The sequence below is a fragment of the Meles meles genome, chromosome 17 (genome assembly GCF_922984935.1).
Source record: "Meles meles chromosome 17, mMelMel3.1 paternal haplotype, whole genome shotgun sequence".
NCBI lineage: Eukaryota > Metazoa > Chordata > Mammalia > Carnivora > Mustelidae > Meles > Meles meles.
The window spans coordinates 25,843,159-25,857,475 of NC_060082.1; the positions used below are offsets into that span (position 1 = coordinate 25,843,159).

The window sequence follows — 14,317 nt, forward strand, 5'->3', positions numbered from 1 at the left end:
ATTCCTCTCCTATCTTCTTTGGTTGGTAATAATAATAAAAATGATACTGTGCCGGGCTTCATGCCAAGTACTTATACAAACATGAACCCATTCAATCCAACAGCAACTCTACTGGTATCAGCCTCATGTTCGACTGGGGAAACTGAGGTACACAGAGGTTAAGCACATGGTGCAGCTAGCAAGTGGCCGAGCCGGGGCTGGTGCTGGTCTGTGCTCTTAACCAACTGTACCTACCGCTTCCCCATAGCATGTTTAAGGTAAATATGCCAGAATTAATAGCAGCAGCAGCAAATTATAATTTTTGAAGAATGTGGAAGCAGACAGAAATGGGCCATTTGGGGATCATCCCTGGCTTTGGGCTCAGCCCTACCTCTGACTCCTGCATCAGAGCAGAGAGGTCTGTGGGCAGCAGGGTTTGGGTACCGGCCAGGCGGGGCCCCCCAGCTCAGCACCCTCCCCCCGACCCACCTCACCTTGTCGCCGCCGCCCTCGGCCTCCTCGGCCAGGAGGTACACGTTGCTCCCGTCAGCCAGCAGCAGGGCCGTGTCGGTGGTGGAGGAGGAGCGGGGGCGGCCCTGGTGCTGGTGCAGGATGGCGGCCAGGCTGCTGTCCTGGGGGGCCTTGCGCAGCAGGTGGGGGCTGCCGCGCTGGGGCTCCAGGGAGCTGCTCTTGGTGCGCCGGCTGCCGCCCCCGCCGCCGCCCCCCGCCGCTGCTGTGAAGGCTGGCGCCCCGCTTGATCGAGGGCCGGGAGCGGATCTGCTGCAGCACGCGGTTGAAGGCGGTGGGCCGCGCGGGCAGGTCGTGCAGGGACATGGCGTAGGAGACGCGGTGCATCTCCGGGGAGCGCTCCTTCTCGTCCGGGGACTCATGGTCCGACGTGCCCTGCTGCTGCTGCTGCTGGGAATCCTGAGACGTCTGGTGCTCCCTCTCCCGGGACCGGCGCCGGCTGTGGAACAGGTGTTTCAGGCCGTGGCCAAACATGGAGCCCTCCGAGAGCTGCTGGATTTTCTTAAGGGGGAGAGATAAAGAACCGTGATGAGTAGAAAGCTCTGGAATGCCCAGTGAGTGAGGGCAGAGCTAGGGTGGGGGGTGGGGTCTGTTCTTGGGAGACCGGTGGACCTACAACACTTGTCTGAATCTGGAAGATCCCTGCAAAGGGTCTAAAAGGGCACCTTGCAGGAAGGTGGTAAGCCCTGACCTGCTCCTCTTTTAGTCCCAAACAAACGCACCCTCACAACCCCCCACAGGATATTCCCAACCAATACATGGTTCAGGGTGACTAGGCATGATATCCTGTGGCTAGTCCACGGCTGGGTGACACACACCAGTAGCACCTGGCTTCAGGGTTGTATCTCTCTGGATTGATCCCCCACCCCCACCCTCCCTCCGGTCCCTCCCTCCTTCTAAGTTAGGTTCTCCTTCAAGCCTCGCTGTCTCCATCAGACCACCAGGACACCATTTCTAGAGATGCCTCGTCCCAGCAGTCTCTGGAAAAATCAGGACCATACTGTTGTGGTGGACTCTGCTAAATGCCTGGCACATATCTGTTCCCTTTCTTACCAACCAAACTGCCTGGCCTTCGCGCACTTTGCTGAAAATTCTTCCTCCATCACACGCCCTTGCAGCTAGGAGTAGCCACATGACAGCTTTAGCCAATGGAAAACCAGGTGAGAGTTTCAAGCAACACTCGCCTTCCTGATAAAGATCCTAACCCTTCCTACTTCTTCCCACCTGGAATGTAAACGTAATGTCTGGACCTGCAGCAGCCATTTTGCAAACACGAGATGACCAGCATGATGATGCAGGGCTGCACGTACACAGGAGAGCCATGAGCGACGGGCTTGGGAATGTGATGGCCCCATGGTAACACCAGAGCAGTTGTGAATGCCTACCCTGCGATTCTGGCTACATAAAAGCAATAAACCTATCTTTGTCTACGGAACTCTAGCATGATTTTCTGTTATTTGTAGCCAATCTAATTCCTCTTTTATTTTTTTTAAAAGATTTTATTTATTTATTTGACAGACAGAAATCACAAGTAAGCAGAGAGGCAGGCTGGGGGAGGGGCGAGGAGAGCAGGCTCCCTGCTGAGCAGAGAGCCCTATGTGGGGCTTGATCCCAGGACCCTGGGATCATGACCTGAGCTGAAGGCAGAGGCTTTAACCCACTGAGCCACCCAAGCACCCCTAATTTTTCTTTTTAAAAACCTGTATTAATTTAAGTAATCTCTATACCCAATGTGCGGCTTGAACTCACAACCCAGAGATCAAGAGCCACATGATCCACGGATGGAGTCTCATTTCTGATATAGTTGGCAATAAAATAACCATTACTGGAGCTTCCAGGCTGGTGAACACATTCACTTGGAGGGAGGGTGGTACACCCTAGTTCCATCAGGACAGAAGCTCCTGCCCACAGGACTCTTCCATACTCCATCCCTGGTACCTCTCCATCTGGCTAGTCGTCTGTATCCTTTATAATACCTTTTATAATAAACTGGTAAACATAAAACATAATAATAAACTTCACTTCTATGGGCATGTCTTGTAACACAGTCAAGAATGTGGCCACTTCTTTAGAATGTGGTTTCTAAATGAGTGTCTTTTCCCTCAGATTGGCACAAACCACTTCGGTCGCGGATCCCAGACTGCTCCGGTCCCGGCCCTCCCTCTCTGCTCTGCTGCTCCCCCAGGCTGCACAGCTCAGGTCAGGGCGAGATAGCATGTGGTCTAATTCCAGACAGCGTCCGTCAGGGGGCTGGCTGATTTGGCCAGGCGGAGCCCCAGGCAGAGAGCTTCAGAGACAAAGGGGGGATTGGGATGTGCAAGACCAGAGGAGAACCCACACTCTGTAGCTCCTAACAGGGAAACTCAGAACCTGGTCATCTGGGGCTTAGGGAGCCACAGCAGGTCTTCGTCTGTGAGGAACAACCCATAACCTCATGAAACAAACTCATTTTTAAAAGACAGTTCAAAGAGATGAGGCGCCTGGATGGCTCAGTCGGTGAAGTGTCTGCCTTCAGCTCAGGTCATGATTCCAAGGTCCTGGGATCAAGTACCGGGTTCCCTGCTCAGTGGAGAGCCTGCTTCTCCCTCTCCCTCTGCAACACCCCCCGCCAACTTGTGCTCTCTTTCAAATAAATAAATAAAATCTTAAAAAAAAAAAAAAACAGCTCAAAGAGTTACATGACTGAATTTTCTTTTTTTCTAGAAACAAACAGAGCAGAAAACCTTAGACCACGCAGAAACCAGGGGGGGAAACCCACGTGTAGATCTGAACAAGCTCACCGAGCTCCTATTGTTTCTTTACACCTCTGGATTGTTTGCGGAGTTTAGGATTTCCATTTTTGGCCTCTTCGGAGTCTCCCAACCATCCCCAAAGTAGGCAGGGCCCTTCCATCACCCATTCCACAGACCAGATGGGTCACCTCAGCGCCACGCACCATGGACTCACAGTTTACAGTTTTCCATGACTTTCTTTTCTTCCTGCTCCATTATCTTATTTGATTTTTCCCAGACACTAATAAATGCAACAGTGGCAACATTTCCACTTTTCGATGAGGAAATGAAGGCTACCGCCATTCCTCCTCAAGAACTGAATGCTGGCGACCAGGCTCCCCCGTGGGAGGAACCATCCCTGCATGGCTGGCCTGAGGCAGGGCCAGGAGGCACCTGCTCTGGGCAGAGCCAACATGTGCAGGGCAGACGGACTGGGGAGCACACTCTGCCATCGACTTGGAAATGGACAGATCCTGTGGCCTCTGGAGCAGGGACAGCCAGGACCCTCCTCTGTCCCCAGGTCCAAGCTGACACCAGACCGCCCTCCAGGCCTCACGGATGGGGCCAGCTGGCTCTGGCACTGGCCCAGCCGCTCCTGCCAAACAGTCCCATTGCATATTCCACGTTGTCCTTCCAGCATCCCATTCCGGGTCTCTTTATCCTCTCCCGACCACTTCTGACCCAGCTTCTCCAACTCTGTGGCCCATCTTCTAGATCTGCTCAGTTCCCCTCAAAAGACTTCACCAGCGGTTCCAGAGCTCAGAGCCATCTCCTCCCCCTCTAGGCCCCGGGACATGGGCAGAGGTGCTGTGGCCAGCAGCCACCACTGTCTGCCCTGTTGCCTCGAACCCTAACATCCTTGGTCGGTTTATTTTAAAATCACACGGCATGTTGCAAAGCGCTAATTTACACAGTCATTCTAACCTGAGGCTAGCCTCACCTCGGGAGAGAGAACGGAACTAGCGTCAGCGTCTCCGTTTTGCAGATAAAAAAACTGAGGTTCAGCACGTGCAGTGGCTCGTTCCAAATTACACAGACAAGCCTCTGACCTCCGGTCTAATTTACCTTCGCTGGCTCACACACCGATGCCAAGACTAAAGCAGATGGCGGTATTTACAGGCATCCCAGAACAGTCTCTCCCGGGCAGGTTTAAAACAAACCCAAAATGCCTGGACCAGGGTCGATGGGGTGCCCAACTGTGGTGGTCGATCTGCCCCTGTCACATTGTGGGATGCGGGTAAGGGCTTTAACAAGCATGGGCCTTCAGTTCACACCTTCCCCATCTGTTCTGCAGGTGAAGGAAAGCCAGAGATAGCAGTCAGATGACCGCAGGACTTTTGCCCCAGCGGCACCGAGGAGCCTGCTAAAAAGTCTACAGTAGGCATGAGGGGAAAGACCAAAAAAGGAGTCCAAGAATAACAGGACAGGGGTGTTGCTCCAAATGAAGGGGTTTCCCTTAAAAAGTGCTAAGCCAGACAGCTGGGCAACATGGGAGCTGGGAGGGGGGCTGCTCTGCAGGTAGGTGTCAGAGAGGAGACGGTTGAGGGGTTTTGACATAACATGTTAAGTGTTCAAAAAAACAAAAAAACCCAAAAAACAAAAAAAAAAAAAAACAAACCCAACTCAGCACATACACATAACCAGCCACAAGTTTTGGAAATGAGGAAAACCATGGTGACTAGCTTCAGGGAACTTGGCCACCAGCGCAGCAGAAAGCACCACCTGCTCTGACTAACAGGTCCCAGCTACTAAATATCACTTGCTTTTCCACGCTGACTTTTGCTTTTCCCCAGCTGCCAGAAACCATCTTGGTGGCCAAACGAAGCCATGCATTAGAAGAGAGTTGAGATGTTTCAGAGTTAGGGGTGACACATAAACAGAGCTCTCCCGATGTATCAGAAGGCGGCGGAACTTTCCCAGAGCTGCCCCGAAGCGGGGAGTTAGCCAGAAAGGATGGCTTCCCAGGGCATGTGCCAAAGCCAGGGGAGGAGAAGGCCGGGGCATTTGCTGTCCCCTCCCCTGGGACTATTTTTTAGGGCAGCGAGGACCCCCTGCCCTTGGGATGCCATGCCTCTCCCAGGAAGAAGGGGTGAACTGGCTGATTTCTGCAAGACCCTTCCCGAGAAGGCTGTGGTCTCTAAACAGCCAGGCTTCATCCGTTCTCCTCCCTGGGTGTGGGTCCACCAAAGGGGAAGTGTGCTCCAAAATTTGCCAACCCAGCTGCATGAGGCCAAAAGTAAAATGCTTCGGGGTATAGCGTCTTTGGTACCATGTGGTTAAAAATAGCCCAAAGCGGCTTCTGATTCCTACAGGTCCCTGTGTTCTTAACTCCCAGAAAAGCTGCGAGGCTCTTAACAAGCCACGCTAACCTATAGCTAATTACCCTAACCTGACAGCTCACCGCACATCCCTTCCTCCCACCTGGGTTCAGAACTCCCTCTGCCCCACCACAGCGTCGGCTGTGAGGGTTCAGTGGGGTGACTGGGTCACCGTGAGCCTCAGCAAGCCTAGGTCGCCAACGTTCCTCTATTTATAGGGTCTCTATGGAAACAGGGCCAGCATTAAAGAGCTAATCGCTGTCAAAACCCACAGAGTCCTACTCTGGGGATACAAAGTGGATTGCGGAAGTCTCCAATTGCCCTGAAGCTGCTCTGGGTGGAGAGCCGGGGGCTGGGGCGGGAGAGGAACCCTGACCCCAGGCCCGGCACCCATGAGGATGACGACGGAGAAGAGCGAGGAGCTGCCAGTGTTCAGGCCCGTCTGGGGTTTGTTAAAAACACAGTAATGGAAGGTTTTTTGAATCATTGATTTCTTCCCCAGCATCATAGCTGACACTTAAAAAAACAGACCTCCATCCAGGGGCACAGGACTTCCCCATTCTCCATTTTTAAGTCTTCCTTCCTTGATGGTTTCAAGAATTCTGCCTGGTGCCAGGGCAAGTCTGGGAAGGTGGCCGCATCCCTGGGTTTCTAGGCAGAACTGACTCAACGTATACCACAAGGAAGATTTAAAAAGTTACCTGAGTGCCTCTTGTGGTCCTCCCCCTGCCTCCCTGCCTGCCACCCTCCATGAAGCCATCCCCGACCGGTCTCACCGCCTTGCTCGGAGCTCCAGAGAGCTCATCATCCGCACCGCTCGGCTTGCAATTAATCACGTGCCCATGACCTGGCTCCCGGCGCTCCCTCAAACCTGTTAGCCGGCTTTCCACCTGCTTATGGCCAGACTCCTCCATATGAGCGAATGGAGGACACGAGCTCTGCCATCTGTATCTTCGTGTCCCTAATGTTACCTGGCGATTGCGGCATCTAATGTATTTTCTGACCAGAAACCATCCAAGCCTACAAAACCCTCTTACAAAGGACTTAATCCTTCGACAACAACCTTTTGCAAAGTTATAAAATGCTCAGACAGGCAGCTTTCCCTCGTGTCTAACCCAGATCCCTCCTGCTACTGTTCAAAGCCTTTTTTTTTTTTTTTAGATTTTATTTATTTGAGAGAGAGAAAGAATGAGAGAGAGGAAAAGTCAAATTTTGCTCTCCTCCCACAACCACAAAACACACCTGCCATCCCTCAACCGCTTTGTTCTAACTTCTTAACACGGAGAGAAGCTTCAGTGCTGGGTTGATCAAGGTGGGCCTTGTCCAGTCCTGGCCTCCTTCTAAGAACGCACCCTCCTGGTCTGTGAGGATTTCAAAGAGAGAGGCCATTTCTCAGAGGACAGAGGAAGACAGAGAGGAATTGTGAGCTGGCCTCCAGAACCACCTAGAGATTTTCTTCCCCAGCTCCTGAAACTCACACTTTTTTTTTTTAACTTACACCCAAAATTCAGGTCTTATCTGATGTTTCAATTCCTTTTTGAGGGAGAGGGAGGCGGGGCTGATGGGATTGGCTGCTAAGAACCGTTAGATACACAAAAAGCAGCACGATCTGTAAATACTGAGCCTGCAGGACAGTTCCCACGAGAACCACGAGGGCAGCGGCGAATTCTTCTAGAACCCGAGATGTGGCAGGGGAACAGGGAGCTGCCTTTGCCACATGCTTTGCCATCGGTCACTGATTCTCCCGGAGCCCACACACAGGGTGCTCCGAATATTACTGAAGGCAGAGGGCATGGGAGTGGAGCAGCCTCGGACCTCAGGACCCCCTGCCCTCGGCACATGCGCTGCAGGTGCGGTAAACACCAGGCGGCCTCAGCATCCCTGCCACCCCTCCACCATCCCTGACTATTTACAGGGCTGGGACAACAAAGGACCCTGGACCCACAAAGCCCCTGGCATGTGCTGACCCACTGTCTCCATTTAGGAAACCTCCCTCTTATTTGGTCATTAACATTCCACTCTCTCTTTAATATCTGGCTCTAGGGACACCTGGGTGGCTCAGTCAGTCAAGTCTCCGACTCTTAATTTCAGCTCAGGTCATGATCTCAGGTCGTGGGATCAAGCCCCGGGTCAGGCCCCCTGCTCAGCACAGAGTCTGCCTGTCCCTCTCCCTCTGCTTCTCCTCCCACACATGCGCTCGGGCGTGCTCTCTCTCTCAAACAAATAAAATCTTTTTTTTTTTTTTAATTTTATTTATTTATTTGACAGAGAGAGATCACAAGTAGGCAGAGAAGCAGGCAGAGAGAGGAGAAGCAGGCTCCTCGCCGAGCAGAGAGCCCGATGAGGGGCTCTATCCCAGGACCCTGGGATCATGACCTGAGCCAAAGGCAGAGGCCTTAACCCACTGAGCCACCCAGGTGCCCCACAAAAAAAATCCTTTCTAAAAATATCCTGCTCTCATCCCATCTCTTCTGATCAACCCCATGTGTTTCTGATTCCATCGAATGATGCTCAAAGCACCCCTAAGTGTACGTGTCCTCTGATGGATGATTTTCCGGCAAGTATTTCGTCCTGTAGACTGGGAGCTTACCTGGAAGGCCAAGTACTTACTGCCTGTTGCCAAAGGACGAATTTCCCCTTCCCCTGATCCGAGGTCTACAGCAATCCTACTTCCCTGAGGAAATCATCCCAGCCTCTCATCCAGCCTGAACATATTGCCTTTAAGCAGAACTAGGAGGCCACATAGAGTCCCCTCTAACCCCAGAACCCTCCACTAGACCCCCAGAGTGCACACACACCTTCATCCCACCCACGTTTCCATGAAGCAGCTTGTCTTCTCCTCCACTGAACAAGTGGAGACACGGAAACCCATCACTTGGATCGAGAGACATTGCCTTAGAGAAAAAAAGCAAAAACAAAAACAAAACCAAAACACAAAAACAAATAAGGGGCACCCGGCTAGCTCAATCAGGAAAACATGTAATTCTTAAACCTAGGGTCGTGAATTCAAGCCCCACGTTGGGTGTAGAGCTTACTTAAAAAAAAAAGAAAAGAAAAGAAAAAAAAAAGAAATTAAAGAAATACAACAATAGAAAAACGAGCAGGGCTGTTGGGAATATCGGTGTTCTCTCCTGGCGTGGGTGGTAGGTAGATGGGGTGTCTGTTTAGCTGTGAACTGCACACGCATGTTCTCAGACACTTTCCAGGACATGCCCTACTTCACAGTTTAGAACAGCCCCTTTCCCAGGGAAGTTACTCAGCATCTGCTGACTCCTGACCCCTTCCCATGGACGGTCTACAGGAGTGCTGAAGGAACACGGGCCATTCCCAAGCGGCTCATGCGCCTGTGCTCGCCAGGAAAGGCGGTGAGCCAGCGAGGAGAACCACACGGCCTCTGGCTGGGACGTGTCCCCCAGCTAGTCGGCTTCTCCTTGCTTTTTCTTATCTTCACTGCGAACAGGCAGGAAGGTCAGGGCATTGTGATAATGAGAACATGAGCTGGAACCCACAGGAGTCTTGAGTCAAAAGCACTTCGAACCAGGACTGTAGTAACGGACCTCAGCGCACCCCCTTTTTTCCCTCTGGGAAAAAGATGAATAGTGCCCAGAAATCCCTGGGGAAATTGTTCAAAGGGGCTTTGGTGAGGGGAAAGGAACATGAGGGGAAGGACTTCGGCCAGCACACCCAAAGTCTTCCTTGTGGGAAGGGCTTGATTCCTCTGGCTGCAGAAGGGGTGGGAGAGGTGCCGAGGCCGGTGATTTCCTCCTTGCCTTGAGGATTCTAGAACTCAGGGACAGAACCAGCTGACTCTTACGCTCAGCCACTCATCCCAGGCCTCAGCAAAAGCCATCACATGCTGTATTGTTAACAGGAATGTGCACTCCGTGTCCCTTTCTGCAGTTTCCCCTCAGCTCCTCCCCACTCCCATTCCTGCCGGAGCTGGGTTATCCCGCTGGAGAATTCCAGGGTCCTTTGGGTCCGCCAGGTCTCTCCGTTACCAGCTATGCGGTCCTCCTAACTAGCAGGGAATTTGCAGCAGCCCATGATGAGGACAAATGAATCAAGACATGAACCGGAGTGGTTAAACAGGACTCCCAGGCCACAAGGGGCTGGGCAGTGGGACTCTGGATTGTGGCTTCATGTTGCAGGGCGTGTCACCTCAAGTGTGTGGAGCAGCGAAGAAGGTCCCCGAGTGTCCCCATGAGCCTCCTGTGAGGCAATGTCCCTTTTCAGGTGATTTTCCAGTAACAATTATATAATTGCTCCTTTAAGATTGTCGTGTAACTATTTTTCCTTCTTTTCACTGGCCTTCCCACCCCATAATCACAACCCCTGACCCCTGTAGCAGAAATTTCCAGTGCAGAGTAATACACTCCACAACACCGAAGGGCCGTGGAGAGAGGCCAAAGGGGCCCCTGGAACCTGTGGCTGCTGCTAGCTTGGGCATTCAGATCTCTTTGGCAAAGACTAAAACCGCCCCCCGCGCCCCAATTGCCATTGGAGGTAGTTCAGACAAAGCCTCTGATTTTTTTCGCCCCTTCCTCAAGATCGTTTCCTCCAGTGCACATCGATCACAATGCCTGGAATTGTCATAAGAAAACAGAAGCGGGACCAAAGGACCCAAAGTTCCTACCTCCCAAGTTTAAAATGAGAACCAAACCAGAGCTACTGATCTTCCTAGGCCAAATCCAGGTACGGGGCAAAGGGATGTTACCAAAAAAATGAAACTTGCCCCTTTCCGGTACCACCAGCAAATCCAAAACAAGCCTGCTTCTACCCAATGCTAGAGCCAGTCACGGAATTTTTCCCTCATCGGAAAACTGTGCCACCAAAACAACTTTTCCAGCACTGGAAACCAAGTTTGGACACACTTCAATATCCTTATTCCTTTTTCCCAGAAAAGGGCTCAGGAAAGTTGAGTGACTTGCCTGAGATCACAGAGCAAATCCAACTCCGATGGCCCCCCAAGTTCCTATCTGGTTCCTAAGTCCCTACCTTGTAAACATGTTTTGATAAAGCAGACAGAGATAAACAGGAAAAGGCCCTGCTTGTCACCCCATGCTCCCACCAAGCCTGCAGCAGCTCTGTTTTTCTGCTCCTTGTGCCTGGGTCCACATGGCTGTGATCTACCTCAGTGAGATGTTTCGGGTAGGGGAGTGAGGCTCCTGTTCTCACATCGAATCTCAATTCTGCTTCAGGGGAAGTTCAGCAGTTAATATCAGGTGTGGAGTTGCTGCTGTGTCTGCCCTAGCCACAGTGAGGGTGTCACAAAAAAAAAAAAAAAAAAAGGATGAAGAAAAGAGAAAGATGATATAGGAAGGTGGAGATGAACGAGCTTCTTAAGGCAGCATTATCCAGAGACAAAGACACCGCAGCCCCCACACCACCAGCAGCCCACCTTCGCTCATGCAGGCAACCGAGGGAAGTGAATGGAGCTGGCAGTTTGCACTGCCGGCCTGAGCTGGAGTCTGGGGGAGTTTCCAAGGCTGCTTCTCATCAACTCGGGGCAAGGGTCCCATCTGGCCATAGAATCGAGGTTTACTCGCCAGACTCATCTTGGATGGGCCCAGAATGAGGCTGGAGGCCGAAGGCTGCAGGAGAAGGCTCCCCTCCTTTCCACATCCACATTAAGGGGACCCATTTCTGTTCATCATCTCACTGAAAATAGGAACCACACAGGGTGGGCTCACAGGTGACAGCTGGGACAGGCACCAGGGACTCCTTGGGCCTGACTCACAGCACAAGCCTCTGCCTGCTCGTGGACATAAGACTTGCCCCCAACCTCTGAAAAGAGCAGCCGCAGCCCCAGAGGTCACACTCCCACAACTACCAGTTTTTTGGAAGTACACGCAAGGGGCTAGCTGTCTCCCTTCCTAGCCCTCCCCGAGGCACACAGACAGGTAACACACACAGGTAAGAGCCCACTCACCTGCGCTCGGACTTCCTGACTCTGAGCTGCTCAGGCCAAACGAGGAATGTCATTGGCTTATTCTGGTAAGCTCTTTAGTGGCTGCTGCCATAGGATACAGGCTTTATTTAACATAATGGAGTCCTCTGGCTCCCCTAGCCCAGACCTTGTACCCCCTCTGGAGAATATCTCCCCGGAGGCATCAATCTCCAAGGCATCTAAGTTCCTTCCTTGGGCTGACATCTCGCTCAGCCCCGTGGTGAGCCGGCTCGCAAATCCTGAGCCTGCAATCCCTGTAGCAGCTCCCGCAAAGGTGCATTATTTATCCCCGCTGCCGTTTTAATTAATAGAGAGACATATTCAACATAGCGCGATCATTGTCTCGGCAACCGCAGGCCAGGAAAATAAAGGGCTCCCAGCTGCATGTGATCGGCTCTTCCGGATTCTGGTTCTAACTGCCGGCTCAGCATGTGTGCCCCAAACCAGCCCAAGTACCGCTTGGCCACCTGTCAGTTCTCCACCCTGGGGGTTGGTTCAGCCGGCAGGCAGGGATCTCCAAGCACTAGCTTAACCTCTGGCTCCACCTAACGGCAAGAAATCCACACTCCCCTTTCACAGATGGACAAACTGAGCTTCATCCAGGAAGGTCCCAAAAGGAGGAAACTAATGCAGCAAAGGAAAGGGATGGTCCTCTGCTCGGCCTCCCACGTTGCAATTTTCTTCCCCTGCCATCTTACAGGAGGGAAAGTGATGTCAACTTTTTAGTTAGCATCTTGGATTTCTCCAGCCCTTTGTCTGCGAACAGCACTTCACACACATTATTCAAACCATCTCGGGTGGGTGAGTCACTAGAACGTCTGCTGAATAATGAGGAACAAACACAGAGGCCTGAAATGGAGCTGAAAGACCGAGGCACCAATGGTACCTAACGTCCAGCCCAGGGTTCTGGCCGAACATCCTCTCTGACCTTTGCCTGGCTTCCCCATCACTTTCATCCTGGGCAAGCACTTCTGCGTGGGGCGGGGAAAGCTAAGTCGCCGGCTGGGCTTGCCGGGGGATGGTCTGCGCTCACCTTTAAATCAGGAGGCTTGCTTCGGGGCCCCGGGTTGGGCGTCGCGGCCGCGCCCGCGTCTGAAGTTGGCCCGCCTGCGGAGTTAGCACCCGCGGCCTCCCCAGGCCGGAGGTCCGCGCCCGGCAGGGGGCCCGCGGCATCTTCCAGCCCAGCTCCATCCTCCTCGCCCGGCTGTTGCTGCGGCTCGTCCGATTTGCACCTCTTCATGGTGGCCGTGGGTCGACGGTCGCTCTCCTTCCAGCGCGCCGTCTTGGGGGAGACCGCACCCCCTCTTACACTCAGAAGACGAGGCCCGGGGGTCTCAATTAGCAACGAGGAGGGGGAGTCGGCGGGTCACAATTTCTTGAATTAAAAAATAAATCTTTTTAAAGGAGGGTGAGGGAGGGGCGAGGACACTGAGCCTTGGTTACAGCCTGGAATAGTTCATTCCGACCTGGGGAGCGGAGGCAGGTCACAGTCGAGGCAGGGCGGCAGGAGTCCTTGGGCAGTCATTGGAGCGGGAGGAGGAAGACAGCCCCCGGCCCCCCAAACTTTCTGCTCCAGGGCGCGGGCAGGGCGGAGGGGAGCTGGGAGGCACGGCGCATCCCTCCCGGCGGGCCGGGCTGCTGGGCGAGGCAGGGCACCGCGCAGCCGGCCGGGCAGGTCTTCGGCGGCCGCCCTCGGCGCGGGCTGCTGCGCCCCCCCGGCCCCGCCGCCGGCCCCCGCCCCGCATGGGCCGGCCGCGCAGCCCGCAGCGCGCCCGGCCCCCTCCCCGGCCGCGCGCCCCGCTCCCCGCCCGCCGCGCCGCTTGCTGCAAAGCCGCGACCGCGGCCCGAGCCAGCGGCGAGCGCGCAACCTACCCCGCCCGCTGCCTCCGCCCGCGAGGGGGAAGGCGAGGCAAGGAGCGAGTGACAACGGCAACGGGCCAATGGGAAGCCCGGAGGGCTGAGGGGGCGTCGCGCGGCCACGTTTTTAGGGTTGGTTGCACCGCGCGGTCCCCCAGGAGGGATCTGGAGGGCTCTGCTGCTGCGTTTTGGCATTGCAGAGAGCGGGCTGCGGAGCAGAGGCGGGGCGGCGCGCCACCCCAGACGCGGTCTTGGCAGGAGCCGGAGGGACCCTCCCAGAAAAGGCTCTCTTGGGAGTTCCCCCACCCACTCGTTCTATTTGGCAGGGAGGGGGCGAGATAAGAATGTTTATCATCAGTGCGTTTTGCTCTAACTTTGCACATTACGTTTGTAGAGCCCTTCAGCGAGGGAGATACTGATCCCCTCTAGGATGCGTGGTCTGCAGCACACACCCATGCCCACGTTCAGAGCTGCAAATGCAGAGGGAGGGGCTGCTCTTCTGTCCATTCACCCCTCCTTCCACTTTAAGTAGCTATCTCATAAGAGTTTTAGCTTTATGCTCAGAAATTAGAAAGTACTGAATTAGTTAACATAATAATGCAAACTATGAAAAGGCTTTTAAATCAGAAGGGGTGTTAATAGCAGGAGGTTGATACATATGGAAAGGAAGAAAAAGAATGCAACCTCATTTTCCCCTGAATCTCAGCCAAACTGTGCTAGTAACCTGGAGGCAGAAGAGAGTAAATATTGGGGCTACCAAGATATGGAGCAGAGTAATAACTCCATCTGAGTGTCTACTGTGTGCTTACTATGGATACGATGCTTCTTGCCCATGCAGCAGCATAGACCACTTGTTCTCAAAGGTCCTGGAACCAGCAGCATCAGCATCACCCAGAAACTTAACAGAAATGCAAATT

General features: G+C 53.5%; 1 protein-coding gene across 1 annotated transcript in view; it reads right to left on the minus strand.

Annotated features, from left to right (window-relative positions):
• The window catches only part of TMCC2 (transmembrane and coiled-coil domain family 2), a 37,469-nt gene extending 24,142 nt beyond the window's left edge, over positions 1 to 13,327 (minus strand). The window contains 3 exon segments of the mRNA XM_045983575.1: positions 474 to 704; positions 706 to 1,008; positions 12,577 to 13,327. Coding sequence (XP_045839531.1) covers positions 474 to 704; positions 706 to 1,008; positions 12,577 to 12,783 — 741 coding nt within the window. The 5' untranslated portion in view covers positions 12,784 to 13,327.
• Between the last annotated feature and the right edge of the window lie 990 nt (positions 13,328 to 14,317).